We start from the raw sequence: 19,737 nt of genomic DNA, 5'->3' as shown, positions 1-19,737 counted from the left end.
TTTAATGACAGATTTTTCTGCTTTCCTGCAAACCATCATCCTCTTTTATGCTTCACTCTTTAGATGGCAAGAAGCATCCATTTTTCCATTTACTGAGAGCAGCAGATTTTTGGAGTTTAAGAGTTAATAAATAAGAGTTGTACAGGGATTTATTACCAAGATTCAACTGAAATAGGACACAATTTCAGTTGAATTTTGGTAATGAATGCCACCTCTACCAGCTCATTCGGAGGGACCCCAAGGCATTCCCAGGCCAGCCGAGAGATATAATCTCTCCAGTGTATGTTATATATAGCTGAAGCTTGTTATAGATTATTTTATGTAATAGTCTTGTGGTTGCAATGACAGAAAAGGTATTCACAGGAGAAGGAAGTAAATGGCTTTCATTCTCACAAGTAATTTTCCCACAGCTTTCATAGTAAAATCTCTTTCTTTGTCTCCCATCTTAGTTAGGCTTCTTGTTATTCATCCATGTAAAATAAGTGCTATTGTAGACTGACATGTTCAAATGTGCACCATTTAAATACAGTCTCTTTTTCCCACCTTTTGAATGTCAGGAAGGCATTGCAAGTTCCTGTTAATTTGTGTTTTCTCTTTGCGAATCATAAATGAGCTGGTTCACGCACTCAGATTCATACCACCAATCATCATCTATTGGGTTTCATATTTTTAATTTTGAAAAATTTTCAGATGCATGTTAATTTTCAGCTTGGCTGTTCAGAAGAAAAAGTTGAGCTATTGTCATGGCCTTGGCCTTGATGACATCAATGGCGTCATTGGTGGGGGTGTCTGTTTCACAGAAATGATTTGATTCAAGAACAGTGTCATCTAGGATGTTTAAATTCACACCATAGATACATCTATTAAAAATTAAGGACAAGCTTTGAATCTTGGCAACCTTGACCTGAAGGTAAAGGTCAAAGGTCACGTTTTCTGAAAATCTTTTGAACACGATAACATGTGATGTGATCTTCAAGTTCTTCTTTCTTTATAGTTTCTGTCTTACTGCAGTATATGAAGAAAGCATTAAAGTGACAAATAGTCATTAAAAACATTTTTTGAATGTGCTTTACTGCAGTTTTGCTTGCACTGGTCATATGTGGTTTTTAGCCTAACTTCTAATGTAAATGTAATACAATTCTCTTCTGTGTTCCAGGTCTGTATCTGGTGTGGATGTGGATCCTGATCTGGTGCACATGGAAATGCAAGATACAAGTGGAGGTGCAGTGATGTTCCATTGCTCGTTCATCTTGTTATATTGTTAGAATTTGGACCAAGCATGAAAATATTTGTGCATTTGAAACACTACCAGGCTTATTCTTTCTTGGTTTTAAAGGCATGCTATTAAAATGCATGAACTAGCACCATCACAAGTTGAAGAATAGAAGACCCATATGCTGGATTTCAAGCAAAAAGTGAACCTGTATTAGGTTGGATGCAATGTCTAAAGCCAAGTCCAAAAACAAATTCACTTTAAAAGAACTTCAAAATGCAAGGGTTAGGCAAAACTAAGAGTGCATAACAGAAGATACAAGACAAGATTACAGAAAAGGACAGGAACAAGAGCGAAATGAGACATGGGTGATAGTAATCGAGGTGATCACGAGGGAGGAAGTAAAACTCAGAGCAAGACACAAGAGACAACTACCCTATCAAAGTAAAACAGCAAAAATAACAAAGAACCCGACTAAATACAGAGACAAGGAAACACACTGAATACAGGGGAGGACAGAATGATAACAGCCTAAAGGCAAGATAACAATATCACAAAACTTAAAAGCAGTTGAAGAATAACAAAAACAAGATGGGGGTCCAAAATTAAAACAAGAATCCAAACCTCAAAATATAAATACTGTATAATCAAAAGTTCATTCACTAGAGTACAGAAAAACCTAAATAGAAACCCAAACTCAGATCTGTCAACCAAGGATACAAAGTTAGGAGATCATTAGTAAATATGTCCCTAATAGTGGATTGATGATAAGTAAATGTAAATAACAAATTTTGTTTCTTGGTACATTCACTATATATACTTGCCATATATGACTGATGCCTTATTCAGATCAGATATGACATGAAGTACAACTTCTTAATGTGTTCTATCCAAGCAGCACTAGTCGTACAATTTCAGAGCAAGTAATAGAAGAGGTGAACAATGACCTTGATGTGGGTCTGTTGGTAGTTGTTGTGTGCGGGGGTTAGAGGGGGATTAATGGGTAAGTGAAATAGTCAGGGTGCCTGAGGGCAACAACAGTGAACTTGGATTATCATATCTAGTGAGTGACAGGCAAACACCTCCCCACAGAGGGCCAAGAGGGTAATAGAAATGTGTGTCTGAGATTGTGCATTTGTCAATGAAGTTTGTAAATGTTCTGATTTTTTATCCTCAACTTGACTTCACCTTCTTTGGGTCTCCCAATCTATAATCTCAGTCTCTGAATAAACCTGAGCAGGCAAAGTCAGACAGGAGTGACTGACTCTGACGGGCAAAATGAAGGATGTGTTTATCTTATTTGCAGCTCGTCTCTCAATAAACCTCCCCTTTATAAATGTCTTTTAAAAGCCAAACCTCTTGAGGAGGAGACGAGCAGTCTTTTAACCCACACGCAGAAAGATGCTGCCTTCATTGTGAAATCTGTCAGGCTGAACAAAGCTGCCTGTGTTTGTGGATGGTGAAGATGAGAGGCTGTCTGTCTGGGCTGACTGCCCAGTTACGGGAGCTCTTACTTGGGTACATGGCCTCCTCTTTTTCATTCTCCTCCCTTTTCCTCTCCTTGCTTCTGTACCCAGATAGATAGTTGAGGAAGGCTGGAGCAATCAGGCGTGCTAAACCAATCTGTTTGCTCTGTTCCCCCCCCAACCCTCTGCCCCCACCCTGTCACACATAGCATGGCCAAGGTTAAACAGTGGCATACTACCAAAAAGGACACAGGAGCAGTGAGGATCTGTGGCCCTGCCATGGCTCCCAGGACTGCTGTCTGATGTTGGAGAAGGGCTGGAGGGGTGGGAGGGAAGCCTCCTAGGAGATAGGGTGATCAATGGATGGATGAGCCATGTGTGCAGAGATGATAGCTGTGAATGTGTCTGTGTATGTGTATCATTAGGGAGATTGATGAGTAGGAAAGCATGAGTGTACTTTGCACATATTGATGCTGCAATGTTAGGCCTGTAGAAACACAGATGTACTATAAATGTGTACATGTCTCTGCAAGTCCCACATGCATTGATTTTTTTGTTTTTAAATGACCACCACACAGTCTCAATGAAATGTCCTCACTTATGTTTATCTGCTCTACAAGGCCCTCTTTACTTGCTATTGTTTTCCTTGTCATACCACCCAATTTCAATATGTGTGCTCAGTATGTGAGTGTGTTTGCAGGTATGTGAGGACAGCAAATGACATGAAGAAATGTATGTGCCACAAGCTGGAATTAAACACTTAGGCCAATCTAATTGTTTTTTAATGAGTTCTTCATTGTATGCTGCTTTGATTAAATGTCTGGGCTTTTCAATAAATTAGCCACTCCATTTATTACATCACACACCTCTTGAACCATGACAAAGCTGAGGAAAAAAGTACAGTGCTGATGAAGAGAACTGACTCGGTGATATGATGCATCATCCTGGAGCTGAACTGATTTGAATTTATTTTGTTTTGTATGTTGATCTGAACACTGTAAAACTGTTCATAGGATGCATCCAGCTGCAAACAGCTGGTTTGTTTTTACACTGTCTTTTGTTAATTTTTAAACCAGGAAGATTCATTTTTGTAAAATATGGAGGGTTATTAGGATCATTTTGTATTTTAAAAATGACATGGGGAAACTTCTTAATACATTTATAGGGAACAAAATCACAAATTTACAAGCAAAGAACGTCAAAAACATTATTCTATACTCTAAAACTGTATTTTGCTGAGGATCCACATCACCTCAAACATCTCTATCTATGATGACCTGATCCCATTATACTCAGATTATCATCAGGTATAACTAAGCATTATATAATTATAGCATTCAGCCTGCCAACCTGTTTACATGAAAACAATATACTAATGTGGATGCTGGGGTTGGTGGAAGGATTGAAAGAGAAGGCAGTGATGCAGTGCAGCAGTGGCACTGATGTGCATGACACATCACAGCTCAAGTTGCCTGCATGATGTAGCTTGCAGACTTTGCTCCTTTATGTCAGTACTTTTAAAGTTGAGTGTGGATTTTACCTTTTCTTCTCACATTATTTAATGTTCATGTTTATATGAAAAGTAAACATAAATTCTATTTGCCTGTTAATGATTTGATATTTCTGTTTCAGTCCTCTAAGAAGCAACCAATTTGGTGTTTTCTGTTATCAAACTACAATCCTATATTCATGTAGTTTCAAAAGATCAAGGTCAGTTTGATGAATGTTTCAACCACTTCAGATGCTGATAAGCTTTTAAGTTTTTTCTGAGTATCTGATGTCATCAAATGAAGGTCAAAGCAAAAATGTACGTGTGGCTGAACTACTCACCTTGCACATGTGGGGCTGCAGGCTAGAAAGTGTAAAGCTGTGTGTCTGTGAGCACGTTTTCTCTATTGCCAGCTTGTCACCTCTTGGGGGGAGAATAACAACTGAATTTCAGGAGTCAATGCTGCTGATGCAGCTGCTGGTTGTAATTCAATAGTGCTTTGCACCAGGCAGTAGCCTCTCTGTGTGCCTCTGTGAGGATAATCCCTCCTGGCCATTTGGATCTTGGAAGGGCTCTTCGTCTATGGGGGGAGCTGTCATATCTTATAGAGTTTGGAAAATGATGTCTCCATTTTTCTGTTCACCTAGATTTTCCTCTCATACATTTTCTTCCAGCCAGCCACAGAAAAGCAGAAGCTGGTTTTCTGTGGTTTTATGCTTATATCTCCTTTCTTGTGTTTTAGTTTTTTTTTTTTTTTTTTTTTTTTGTCAGTCTTGATCTCTTTCTCTTGCACGTTCCCTTACTTAACATAGCTGACATGGATTTAAGTAATCTTGTAGCCATAGTTTTGTTTAATTTTAATATACAGTACTAGTCAAAAGTTTGGATACCTTTGACTGTTACTGTATAAGTATTTTTTTTGTGAATGCTATTTGGATAAGCATTAAAAATTGTAAATATTCAACATATTTAATCAAGTCAGTTTATTTATGTAGCATATTTATCCTCTGCCTATTCAGGGGTGGTGGGGACAGATGACAAAGCTGCACTGTATTAATAACAGGATATTCTAGATTGTGAATCTATTTTAACAATGCCAGCAATAATCATTCCTTCCTGTTTCCTTACTGTGTCCTTTTCCTGTCACTCCAGGTTACCTGTATGTTACCTGCCTCATTCAGAACTGCTCGGACAAAATGGTGACAGCACAGTTCCTTGGAAAAATCGATCACAACTCCCTGCTGGTACAGGATGACTACATATTTGTCAAGGTAAAAGTGGAATAGACGTACAAGATTTTTTTTTTTTTTTTTTTTAATTTTATTTTATGAGGAAAAGTTAAATTAAGATGAAAGAAAGCAAAGTACCTCCTGAAAGGTTTTCCTTCCCATCTTGTATGCCCATGCTATTTCTATACATACTTTGAATCACTGTAACTACTTATCCAACTAAATTCTAAATACTATCACTTACTACCCGATTTTATTAACTAATATTGTCAATATTACAACTGACTGCTGCAGTAATGAAAGGACAGGAATTGTTCCTCTGAGGGTTTCAATTTCTATTTCAATGTCCCTTGATGCAGCATTATTTTTGAACTTGAACTTGTTCAGCTTTTCACGCAGTAGACAGCATTTCCTACAGATTTAGTAGGCTGTATTTGTTGTGTGGGATGGAAAATGTGTACGCTCATTTCTTTCACAAAATGAAGCTCAGTTTTTTTAAACTAATTAATAAATATCAACCTGGCCACTGAGCTAGAAGGAAGGGAAAACATGAGACAGGAAGGGCCGGGGCTCGCTAGTAAACCTTGACTGAAAATCAAAAGGAGGATTGTCCACTGGTCAGTCGATTGTAGATGCTTAATTCTCACAGATGGATGAAAAAATTGAACAATAGATGCTAAAATGACTGAAAGGACTTGTGTTAGACTGATATACTTGGGTGGTCATTAACATGGCCTGCCTGATTTAAGGTTATGGGACTAAGATACCTGCACCCCTGAGGTTTGCTGATTCTGTGAATTCTTTTAAAAGTCAGCCAAAGATAGATTGGTTTAGATGGGTATTTGGTTATTATGTATGCTTCATGTCTGCTTTTTTTGTATTCAAAATTTGTTTTGTATTGCTTGTAAATCCAAATTTTATGCTGTCTTTTGGCTCGTAAAGCACTTCGTGTCTTTTTGTTTCTGAAAAGCACAATATAAATATAATATAAAGTTGTTTTAGTTGTTTGTTGAGATAGTAAGTGAGGTGTACAAATCTTTAATTGCTATGCCTGCATGGTATTGTGTGTACTTAATGGTTTCATAATACTTCTTTGTAGTCTGGATTTCTCTGCAGCCCACTGCTTCATACAGCTCAAAAAATTTGAAAGAACACATCAGATCTCAATTGGGAAAAATCATGCTGGATCTCTGTAGTGATATGGGGTGGGTAATGTCATTCCATGGAAATAAAATTATCAACCTACAGAGGGATGAATGCAGCAGGCTAGTCCATTCTGCTGAAATTTCATTGCAGCAACGTAAAATGGTACTATTATTTTGTAGTTTGACAATGTCAGGGCATGCTCCTAATGAGATGAAGGATGGTGTCTTGGGGGAATCACCTCTTGGCATCACTGAGGTCCCCGACAGTCTGAGGTGACCTGATGGAACAATGTTTATCTCTATAGTAAATATTATGGTCAGCACTATTGAACACTGCGCTGAGGTCTAGCAGGAGTACAAAGGAATGAATGCAAGAGATGGAAATGTATGAAGACGTGAAGATAGTATGTTGAAAAGATAGAAAGATGTACAACCTGGTGGTGGTTGGATGGATGGATTGAAACATAATGTCCCAGAGATGTTCTACTGGATTTAGGTCAGGCAAGCGTGGGGGCCAGTCAATGATATCCATTCCATCATCATCAAGGAACTGCCTGCATAGTCTTGCCACATGAGACAGTAGATTTTAGCAACCCCGAAAAATTTGTGGAGTGGCTTTAGCTCAGGTAGAGGAAGTCATCTACTACTCAGAAGGTCGGTGGGTTGATCTACATGACAAAGTATCCTTGGGCAAGATACTGAACACTAAGTTGCTTTCCAGTGTGTTTATTGGTGTGTGAATGTTAGATAGAAAGCACTTAGGTATAGAATAAAGTGTTTGTATGAATGGGTGTGAATGGGTGGGTGAATGAGGCATGTTGTATTAAGTGCTATGAGTAGAAGTAGAGTAGAAAAGCACTATATAAGAACTAGTCCATTTATCATTTTAATCCATTTAGTATTTACCCACTACACCAGTGTAAGTTCTGGCAGTGGATATTTCATCCCAAGATCTAATGGCAGTCAGGGTGCCATTACTGTCTGTACATTGCCCTGTCCAGCTCTTCTAAAGTAACTGCCGGTCTCCTGGAATCTCCTCCATGCTCTTGGGACTGTGCAGGGAGACACAGCAAACCTTCTGGCAGTGGTACATATTGATGCTGTAGGGTCCAGGTAGTGCCTAAAAAAGAAAACAAAAAGAACACAAAATTAAGGCTAGATTGACTGTATCTTGACATGATGTGTTTAAGATAGAAAGCAAAACTGACTGCGTAGATCTTTCAATGAACCATCTTGTGGTCATGTTGCCACAAACACATTGACACATTGTGGATGCATGTCCAAGCTAGTCTTTTTCTTTTCACAGGGTGTCCAAGATTGATAAAGTGGCATTGATAAAGTACTTGGAATGAAACTGTCAATATCACTTTCTGTCCTGACACTCTAATTGTTCTAAGCTAGACTGTTATCAGGATTATATCATGTAGTCTGAGCCCAGCATAAGAGACACCAAGGTTTCAGATAGGGTGAAGTGAAAGTCACGTATTATATGCCCATGTCTTGCCAGTAGATGTCTTACCAGTTATGGACCATAGAGATTCCAGGACATTTTTATTCCCTTGACACAAAATAATGCCTTGTGTCTCAGTTATGCATAAGGTCTCCATTGGCTGGAATGAACAACATGCCAGTTATGGTATTAGGAACACACAAGTGTCACTCCAAGCTTGTCATTTTTAAGCTTGAAGGATTCACATTATAAAGGGCCACAATCTTTTCTTGAGCCTAATAAAGTTTTATTATAAGTGCAAAAACTTGACTTCTCTCTCCTGACTGATAAACAATTGCTGAATTATGCCACTGCTACCCCTTGAACATTCTTTTTAGGTCTCTAAAATGGGCCTGTAATCTGTAGACAGACACAGAGGGATAAGACACTGGTGCCAACACATTGTGCAAGAGAAGCAGGGGGAATGAGGCAATATGGTGTGTTAAAAGAATAAATAAAATATTTCTTATTGTCCCAAATTCAGGACCCATGAACATCTTCAAGTACTTGATGGAATTTTCCAATATGCTCATCTCAATAGTGGTTAATTATGGCAATATTTTTGAAATAATATGCGTGGTACTGAACAAACACTGTTAAACTGCATCTATGAGCAAGTTTTTTTTCTGAAACCTGCATCTACCCTGTTATTTATTCTCTTTCAGCATTCATATTTACGTTGTATCTGTCAGTGCATCTAGTCAGTTGTGGCTGTGTTTGCACTTACAGCTGAGGCTGCAGCTTTATGTCTGTTTTACTGATAAACTCCTGCTGCCCAGATAACATATAGTGCTGTTGCTTGAAAAGGAAAAAAAAAATTCTATTTGTGATAGCATGCAGAATTAATCTTGCCTTGTCTATAATTGACTTGCCATGCAGTACAGTACTGTATGCTCTACAGAGGCCAATAGCTGAATTCCATTTGCATAGAGAATAGACATAAGCTGGTAGGACTAAGCACAATCCAATATAATAGGACAAAGTTGTTCTATCTTGGTGTGTTTACATATGTGGATATGAGCAGAGGTATGTGTGCATGAACGTTTGCTTCTGTGAGAAGAATCAAAACCCCATCAAGCAACTGTAGACTGCTCCATTATCCTTAAGGCATTATCCTCCCAGTATTTCTTGCATTACTTCCTCCCACATATCAGATTTACAGAGAACAAAGGCTTATTGTCCGTGTGAGGGGTTGGTGGGATATGTAGTCTGATTTACTCATTAAAATATCTCAAAACAAAATGTCCATATTGTCCAGCTGCAAGAATCTAGATGGCATTCATTCATCAAGGTGTCTTTTAATCACACGTGTTCACAGTAGTAGCTCTAACTTGTTTTCCCCTTCTATTTCACCTGTCAGTCTACTGTCTTATCATCTGACTGATGGAGATTCACATTATAATTCATAGTCAGGATTTCATTCAAATATAGCATTTAAAATCAGTTGATGATGCTGCACTGTAAACCCGGATAAGTTGAATCTACTTAAAAAAACCAAGGTAACTCGTTGCCTTAAATTTTTTAAGTAATGAAACAGTTTATTTAACTCAGCCTGTTAAGTAAGCGCTACTCCATTTCCAGTTGAACTAAATTGCATGTTCTAATTGACCAAACTTATCTTTTATAGTTCATGAAAAAATAAAATGTCTTTTGATCAATTCCCCCTATTCTTTTCATGGTTGTGTGGGGGTGGAGGGGGCTGGAGCCTATCCCAGCTGACAAGGCAGTAAGATGCAGGATACACCCCATACAGGTCACCAGCCTGTTGCAGGGTTGACACAGACAACCTGTGGGCAATTTAGAGAGACCAATTAACCTAACCCCAGTAACTGTATGTCTTCAAGCAGGGAGAACATACAAACTCCACACAGCAAGGGTCCCAGGTTAAGGTGGAATCGAACCCAGACTGTCAGATAGCTATTCTAGCTGTGCGGGAGCAGTGCTAACCACCACACCACCATGCTGCCCAGTAACACAAATATTTTTTACAGTGTTGAATTGTGTCTGTTTAAATTTGGTAAATAAACAAACATGATAAAACTCAGCCCTGCTGAATGCTGGTACATTAACATTTACAAATAACATTTGTCCATGGAACAATGAAAAACTATACGAGAGAGCGTTGTGAACAAAAAAAACAAATGTCTACTATTCCAAACAGCGAGAGGCCTGGGCCAAGCCGGAATTGAACCCAGACCTTCTAGAAGGCATTCTACCTGTGAGGCAGCACTGCTAACCATCATCCCAGCATGCAGCTTGCGCATTAAGCTAGTCTGTTAAAACTGGTATAAACTAGATTTTTAGCAGGTGCAAAACTTGATGTTATTAAGTTGTTTGAACTCAAAGACATAATTACAATAAGATAGACCATCAAAAAGTAGAATCTACTCAGCATTAACAAGTAATGTTCACATTCTAGGTAATTTTAAGTAATATGAACTCAATATTTTTAAGTGGAATCAAAATCTGGGTTTACATTGTGCCTTCTTCTTGCTTATCAAAAGCCTGTGCCTACTCATAATGAAACTCAACAGCTGGCAGTTCTGTGAGTGATCTAGGTGTGCTGTGCTACGTAGCACCATGTGACATTAACTGTATATGTCACTTTAACAAGTATTCTTTAATTAAAAAGAAAATAAACAGTGTGCTTTAATTTCTTTAGCCATTTGCTACACAACTGTGTGTTCTGGGAGCTCCCACCAGGACACTACTGCAGATGGAAATAAGGATTTGCATAAAACGATATAACTCCTGACTGAAATACTATTATTTTTGAAAACCTGCAAGTAATGGGGGACATATGGTAATGGTGAAGAACCTTTGTTTTATTCTGAAACCAAATCTATGCATTTGACAGAAAAGTTCTACACTGAGAGATCTGGTGAGGTGTCTTATGACGGGCGTTTTGCTGACATTATTCAGTCCATTATTGTTCGAATAGTTCATCTTGAACCTATGATAAAACACTTAGATCCTTATTGCTGTGGTTTCAACCCTAACTGAACAACTATGTAGAGTCAAAAGTGTCCAAAAGCCAGCAGCTGACTGACAGGAACTCAGATGTTTCCTTTTATATAGACTGCAGAAGGTATCATTTTATTCAATTCAGTTATAACTTAACAAAAATAGAAAAAGTGTATATATCAAGTACAGAAAATGAAACACAATGGGGGGGGGGGGTTGCTAGCTTAGAGATCACAAATGTGCAGCTCAGGACAGAAACGTTTTGGTGCAAGGTTTGGTGGACAGTTGCAACAAAATGAACCAAAGGAATGGCTCGTCAGGGAACAAATGACGTGCAAGATCAAGTTGTACCTACTGTCCAAACCATTCCAGCTGGAGGTAATGTCAGGGGCAGTCTGTGCAACCGAATCTTGTATCAGGGACAAAAATTTTGAGGTCAGAATAAAAGATGTTCTTGATCATTTTAACTGCTTTCAGGAAGGAGACAGACGAGCCTGAAACAGGCGTCAGCTGAAGGCAGCTGGTTTGAAAGCATGCATTTTCAAACAAGATAGCATTTCCAAAGAAGATTTCAAAGAGAAGTATTCATGTTTGTCATATAATGATCTATAATTTAGCTACAGATTCTTAGTTTTTCTCTTCATTTATGTTTTTGAACATTTTGAACATTCTTTTCATTGCCTTCTGTACTCTGTCTTTCTCACATTTTTTATGTCTGTAAGTTCAGTCTTGGTCTCCCTTTCAGTTTACTTCCTCTTGTGTTTTGACCATTTCACACGGTTTTCTGTGTTTTAATGCCCTTATTGTTCCTTTTATTATCCAAGTTAATGTCTGATTGAGTTCACCTGTTCATTATAACCCTTCTCTCCTCAGTGTATATTTAATCTTTGCCTATTCCTTCAGTTTTTGTCAGGTTCTTGTCTAGTCAACCTCTTGTTTCTGAATTCCCTACTCTGTTTAGCTCTTTGCTTCTTTGTTATTATTTTGGATTTCATTTAGTTTGCTGGGTTTCCTGTTTATTAGTTTAAATAATGGATGTTTTCAAATTACAGGCAGTCAGTAGTCCTAATCGTTTCATCTTTCTTTTTCCTTTTTCTTTTTCTTGATAATTTTTATTTTCTCTGACATTCAACTGTTCACACAAATTTTGCAAAAACACAACTCTACATTAAAAAAAATGCTTTTTGTACAACATTTTCAAACAAAATCCTTAATGGTATAAACAGGTCCTCAGGGTACTTTTCCAGCATTAATGCACTATATAAAAATATGTACAGTCAGGGATGAGAATGCCATTCTCATCCAGCCGTTCTTTAGAAAGTGATTCATTTTGAAAACACAGTAGATTGTGTTTCCTTCAGCAGCTCTGATTTTAAATTATGCCTTTCTTGTTTCATCACTTTTTCATCGCTGCTTAACATTTAAAAAAAAATGTACTTGCCTGCACCTTTCAATCACAAGTGATAGCAATAATCACAACTCAGTCTGAACTCAGATGACAATCTTACATATCCAAGAACAAAAAAAAAAAGCTCTGCCCTCACAGCCCAAAATAGAAGCACTGAATGCGAAGTTCTCAATCTTTAAAAAAGTGTGTTTCAGAACATGGTACACTGGCATCTGAGCCCATCACTTTAGATATAACACATTCAGCTCCTGTTTAAGTCCCTGTCAGTCACCAGTGCTGTCTCTTTCTCCCAACTTCCTCTGCTAAATTGTAGCCTCAGCTGTTTGACTCTTTTGATTCAGCACTATGTGAGCTTTCTTGTCAGCTGAGCACTCAGCAGGAAGGTGGCATGATTCAGCCTTTTACTCATTTTTTGAGGTAAATGCTAAGGTCTGTGCAATGTGAAGGAGTTTCCTGGAATTAAACAATCAGCGCACATGAGTCACCAACAACAGATCGTGACCTGTACACCAGTTAGTCAGCTGGACATTGGCAGATGTTGAGCACTTTACTTTATAAGAAAAATACAATTCTTGTTTTCTGCAGGACACTATTTAAATGATTGGATATCAGTTTTTAAACTCAAGTTCTTGAATTCAGTTTTAATTTGTCTCTTGGTGCTATGTTGCCCACATTATTTTATACTCTTGATTCTTTTTTATTCTCAGTGCATTTGGCGGCTCTTAAACTGTTTGGCATATATTTCTTAGTCAGAAATTCATAAAAAATGTAAAAAAACTGTTTGACTATATATATTAGATTGTATTATTCATGATGTTGTTGTTCTTGCTTATTTCCCAGGTCACCACAGGCAATCGCACCAAGCACTATGTGTCCTACAGGCGGAATGAATTTGTCCAGATGAGGTTTCCCAAGTATGCCTTGCCAAAGGTAAAAAAACAAGAAAACTGGTCCTCCCTGAATGAATGTTCAGTCAGAATCATGCGTGGCATTCAGTGTTTACAGTGGTACACTTTCATTTATAATACAAAGTATATATTGGATTTGTTTAGGTAGAAATATTTATTTGAATTTAGTGGAATCAGATTTATTGTACACTATATTGCTAAAAGTATTCATTCACCCATGAATCATGAATTCAGGTGTTCCAGTCACTTCCATGGCTGCAGTGGTATAAAATCAAGCACGTAGGCATGCAGACTGCTTCTACAAACATTTGTGAAACAATGGGTCGCACTCAGGAGCTCAGTGAATTCCAGCATAGTACCATGATAGGATGCCACCTGTACAACAAGTGCAGTCATGAAATTTCCTTACTAATTAATATTTCACAGTCAACTGTTAGTGGTATTATTACAAAGTTTAAGCAATTGTGAAGGGCAGCAATTCAACCACGAAGGCCATGTAAAATCACAGAGCAGGGTCAGCAGATGCATAGTACGCAGAGGTCAACTTTCAGTCGCTACAGACCTCCAAACCTCAGATTAGCTCAAGAACAGCATTTAGAGAGATTCATGAAGTGGGATTCCATGGCCGAGCAGCTGCATCCAAGCATCACCAAGCACAATGCAAAGTGTCGGATGCAGTGGTGTAAAGCACACCACCACAGGACTCTAGAGCAGTGGATATGTGTTTTCTGGAGTGATGAATCATGCTTCTCTGTCTGGTAATCTGATGGACAAGTCTGGGTTTGGCAGTTGCCAGGAGAACAGTACTTTTCTGACTGCATTGTGCCAAGTGTAAAGTTTGGTGGACAGGAGATTATGGGTTTGGGGCTGTTTTTCAGGAGTTGGGCTTGGCCCCTTACTTCCAGTAGAAGGAACTATTGACATTTCAGCATACCAAGACATTTGGGACAATATTATGCTCCCAACTTTGCAGGAACAGTTTGGGGTTTCCTGTTCCAACATGACTGTGCACCAGTGCACAAAGCATGGTCCAAAAAGACATGGATGAGTGAGTTTGTTGTGGAAGAACTTGACTGGCCTGCAGAGAGTCCTGACCTCAATGTAATAGAACACCTTTGGGATGAATTACAGTGGAGACTGTGAGCCAGGCCTTCTTCTCCAATATCAGTGTCTGACCTCACAAATGCACTTCTGGAAGAATGGTCAAAAATTCCCCTAAACACACTCCTAAACCTTGTGGAAAGCCTTCCCACAATAGTTGAAGCTGCTATAGCCACAAAGGGTGGGTCAACATCATATTAAACCCTATGGATTAAGAATAGGATGTCACTTTGTGTGAAGACAGATGAGAAAATACTTTTTGCGATATAGTGTATATTTGTATAGTTTCATTTTTTTTTTAATTTTTGCTGTTAAAGGAGCTCAGTATAGCTTCCAGAAAACCATTATTGGTGACACCCACACAACTGAGTGAACCTCAGCCATCATTTTGTTATTTGCACATGCACAAAACACAGGCTTATCCTCACATTTCATGTGACAAGGACAAGCATCCTGCACTCTTATTTTGTCTTGTGAAATTACTGAGGGACCAGTGTACGTCATGTATACCTTTAGATCAGTATAGTGATAATTAAATTTACTTAGAAATGATAAATTGAAAAAAGACATATATAGCTAAGTCAGCTAAATTAGATTAGATTAGATAGAACTTTATTAATCTCCTTAGGAAGATTCCATCAGGGAAATTAAAGTTCCAGTAGCAGCGTTTACAGGTAGCATAGGCACACAAACACAGCAGAAATCACAATAAACAAAAATATGAATAAATAAATAATAAAACAGAAAGGTATTTCTTTATGTTGTGTTGTGGTTGGGCTCTGGCTGCTGCTCCACACCCCTCCCTCTGTCCTCCTGTTACTCCTCCTCCCCCACAAAGAGGACTTGTACATTCTGATGGCGTGAGGGACAAAGGAGTTTTTCAGTCTGTTATTCCTGTCATTGAACAGGCTCTTCTGGTTGCTGATGACAGTGTGCAGAGGGTGACTGGCATAATCCATAATATACAGTAGTTTGTCCATAGTCCTCTTCTCTGCCACCGTCACCAGAGAGTCCAGTTTCATGCCGACCACAGACCACCTGATCAGTTTGTCCAGCCTGGATGTGTCCTTCCTGGATATGCTGCCCCCCAGCACACCACAGTCTAAAACAGGACACTCACTATAAATTAGAACAGACTGGTCTACCACTCCTTGCATGATTACTGGTAGCTAAAATCAGTGCCATCTAACATTATACATAAGTTAGTATGTGTAATCCCCATAGGTGGGAAGTAATGAAGTACAAATACTTCATTACAGTACTTAAGTAGAATTTTCAGGTATCTGTGCTTTACTTGATTATTTATTTTCTGACAATGTTTTACTCCCTACATTTAACACAAATATCTGTACTTCTTACTCCTTACATTTTCTAAACAGGATCATTACTTTAGGTTTAAGACATGTGAGGGCAGTATTTCACATCACTGTGCACCTTGAACTGACCCCTGGTGACCTTTCCAAAAGGAGATCAAAGTCAAAGGTTCACACAATTTAAGAAACCATTCTCCACCAAGGATTAAAAAAAAATACTTACAGTATGGTGTACAATTGTGTATTGTAATGCATATCCAGCCAGTCAGTAGTTTGTGGCATATCAAAACATACATCTTGACCTCAGCAGTGCAATTATCGTACTTAAACATACTTAGGCTTATGATAAAAAAGTAAGGTCCCACCATGTTGAATTGCTCATTTGAACATCTGCCCAACCGGGGCTTCAGAATACCCCTTCGCCTGTTCAGACTGCAATAAAATTTCCATCACATATTAGAAAAGTATGCATTCTACCATCCTACCTTTTGATGTATCCTGAGACCTTGATCAACGATTCTGAAAGGGTGGAAAATGGAGAAAAACTTTGGATTGGTACATGTAAACAAAGAAGCATCATAACTGAAAAATTAGGGATTTCCCTTACATCATGCCTCAGAAACCTCCAGGAATTGACCCCTACGAACTAAAAAAGTTGCTTTTCCAAAGGACTTTTTGGCATAATGCGATTCTCACCTAAAGGTTCACTGGGAGAAAATGGCCAACCCCAGATGTACTGATTTCCAAGTGCCTACTTACATGTGGTCATTTTTAAAATCAGATATTGGATTGTATGAACTTATATATTTTTTCATTTGCGAAACATCCTGCAAAACAAACTGAGGCATACTAACTTTGTGTTCAAAGGTTGCATGAAAATACTCAGCAATTTAGTGCAGGATAAACAGGTTAGCTTGCTGTACTGTGGTGAATTTACAGTAATGCATGGTGCTGGACTGGTGAACAGTTGTTGTGGTGTTCATTGTCAGAGTTAGGTTATATCAAGTGTAACAGAGATGAATTGGAATTTGAGCAGATGCTGCTTAGAGCCATTCACTGAATTCCACCTTTATACCGACTAGTATGAAGACAGTATAAACAGTATACAGTCAGCATAAGGAATGAAAATCAGCCAAGATAGCTTTTGAAACATCTGCTTACATCTTGCTGAATTCAGTTCATCCACAAAGAGCAGTAAACATCTGAGCAGCAGCCCAGGTCAGCTGACCACAGCCTGTACACAAAGAAAATCTACTGGAATTCACAATAGGAAGTTGTGGTTCCTTTCCCCGTGTAGAACCACTGCAACCAATCTTAGGGTTCCCCCATCTGTCGAGTCCTACTTTACCCCCTGATTATACTTATTTTTGTGCTTAGGTATGGAAGCAGAGGCACTCTCTATAATGTAGGCAACAGAAGATAGAGCTATTTTTTTAATTCTCTTTCACTGCATGTGTCCTATATAACATATTTGAATATGTTATATAGGACACATGCAGTGAAAGAGAACTTCAGGCCTTTATGTCTTTAAGACATTTCTGCAGGTTAACTAATTAATATCATCTGGCTTCATGGATAGATAAAGCTGGATATCATTTGCATAACAATGAAAATTGATGCTGCGCTTTCAATGTTTTCTAATAATACTGAATCAGTACTTCGACTTTTAAACAAGAATCTGTACTTCTACTTAAGTAAAGAATATCTGTACTTTTGACATCATCCCATGATTGATGACTTGAATATTTATTTTTGTTTTTGTTGGAGACTGGCAAATTCTTCCCACTATTAATGCTGTGAGCTGAAGTGTGGCACTCTAGCAATGCACACAAGCATTTATAAACATAACATTCTTTGGATTTTCACATGAATCCAACCTGCATCTTTTCAGACATAGGCAAAGATTGCAGAATAATATGCCATTATAAAATAGACACCTATACATGCGCCCTTATATCCATAAAAAAGTTAAGTGTGAAATGGCTTGTTTGTCACTCCTTGGATTCAGAACTTCAAGTTCAAAGCCCTTGTACCAATATGTTCTACAGTATTTCTTTGTTGTGTTAGTACAGTACCTACACTCAAATTAATCCTGGTACTGCCATGATAAATGATAGCCCCCATAAAATATTCACAGCTAAGCATTGATCCAGCAGCATCTTATGTCACTCACATAGGCAGAGAGGATAAATGAGCTTCACTTCAATACAAGGCAGTATGGGAACCTTTGCTGTCAGCGTCAGCTGCACAGGGGATCATTTTAGTGTGACACTGGCCAGAGTGCTATTGAACTCTTCTGACTGCATGTAAGCCTCGGGAGATTTTTTTTCCTTTTTTTCTTTTTTGGCCTTAAACTAAGAATAAAGGACTTTTAAACCAGTCAGTGTCATTGATAGTTAGAGATAATGCTGTGGAGTGAGTTTAGTAACACATAAAACTCACATACCATCAAGGAAACATACAGAATTACTCAACTACATCCCACCAATTATGGGAAATCTTATACCTGAATTGTTTAACTACTTCACCAGCCACAGTTCTCCTTCATTTTGAGAAGTGATCTTTAAGTAAGGTGAAAGGGATTGAATGACACACACATACACTCACACTTGCTTTCTTTCCAACAACAGAAGTAGGTATCAATTTGATTTGGTATAATGGTAACCCAGTGGATAAAGTGGTTTGTATATGAATGTGCGTGAGTGTTTAAGTATTTGTTTAGATAAAATATGCCCTAGTTACTCTCTTGCTCATCTCCTCTGTCTCTACATGTGTCCTTTTACTTGGGTGAGCAGATAGGTCACGCTTTGCAAAGCTTTTAGGTCGAACGACATGGGGTGGGGTGTCAAGGGAGAGAAACAGAGATGGGAGAGAGGGATGGTGAGAGAGCAGGAGAAAGCAAGTGAAGGGAGGAGATGAGGAGAAAGTGTGTGTGTGTGTGTGACAGAGGGGAAGTGTTTCCATGTTTTTCCACTGTGAATAATTGAAAGGTTGGCGGATGAAAAATGCAGAGGGCCATCAGTGAAAGCAGTTTGACTATGTCCTTCGAGACCTGACCCAAGTTATGGATTAAACACACACACGCACACACGCACGCACTGACACACACATGCATGTGGCTTTCTGGGCTGTGAAATCACAGGTAATAATTGTCCCGGTTTGCTCTGCTTCCATCCTCTCTTGCTGTCTACAGTTTCTACATTTTTCTAACACTTCCAGGTGATGTCAAGTATCCAGTCAGCTTCAGTTGACAAGTTAGTGTCTTGCTTGTGGTTACTTCAGAAGTTGTACTTGAAAGTGTGTCATAAGAATACAGCCAAGAAAGTGAAATTTTAGATTTTTTTCTACAATAGACTGATAGTCATCATCACGTTAGCATTTGACACAGTTTCCACCTTTTCTGCATGGTATGTTTGTAGACCAACAGGAATTATACCACTGTCTGTATGAGGAGGTGGGTGTTTCACAGTGGTTCATTCAAGTTCATCCTGATCTCATCAACAGAATAAATGAACATGAATTCACGAACATGAAATCCATTGATTTTCAGTTGATATTTTCATCAAAACCTATTTAAATGAATGTTTATAATTACGAAGGATTGATCTTATTTTTAAGAGGTATGTGTAAGATAGCTGAATGGGGCCTTAAAGCAGTTAAATCTTTCTGAAAGCTGAAATGTGTGGGCCGACTGTATCGAAGACCTCTATTGAATTCAGTAATGTCCACGGGGCATGATGGGGATTTTAATGTGATTAATGGGATCTGTTAGAGTGTGAAAGGAAATGAGCTCAAAGCTGCTGAGAGAGGGTGAGCACACTGAAGAGGCTATTATGTCACAGTTGACTGCCAGGGGAAATCTGGCATCAGATGTTGTCCATTTTTTTAATTAAATGAGCAAGACGTTCCTCACACCACCCTGACCAAGGCTCCATGATGTTGCTATAGGAAAGGGGACAGTGATGGACTTTAATGTGTCAGGAAGATGTCTGAAATAATTGTACATGAGCCT

The 19,737-nt window shown here is 38.5% G+C and overlaps 1 protein-coding gene across 1 annotated transcript in view; it reads left to right on the top strand.

Annotated features, from left to right (window-relative positions):
• Window positions 1-19,737, top strand: part of sorcs2 (sortilin-related VPS10 domain containing receptor 2) — a 410,103-nt gene that overhangs the window by 323,051 nt on the left and 67,315 nt on the right. Inside the window, 3 exon segments of the mRNA XM_030722668.1 lie at window positions 1,157-1,221; window positions 5,321-5,439; window positions 13,244-13,333. Of these exon segments, the coding sequence (XP_030578528.1) occupies window positions 1,157-1,221; window positions 5,321-5,439; window positions 13,244-13,333 (274 nt within the window).

This window comes from Archocentrus centrarchus (genome assembly GCF_007364275.1).
Source record: "Archocentrus centrarchus isolate MPI-CPG fArcCen1 chromosome 18 unlocalized genomic scaffold, fArcCen1 scaffold_23_ctg1, whole genome shotgun sequence".
NCBI lineage: Eukaryota > Metazoa > Chordata > Actinopteri > Cichliformes > Cichlidae > Archocentrus > Archocentrus centrarchus.
This window is presented reverse-complemented; position numbering and strand designations above follow the sequence as displayed.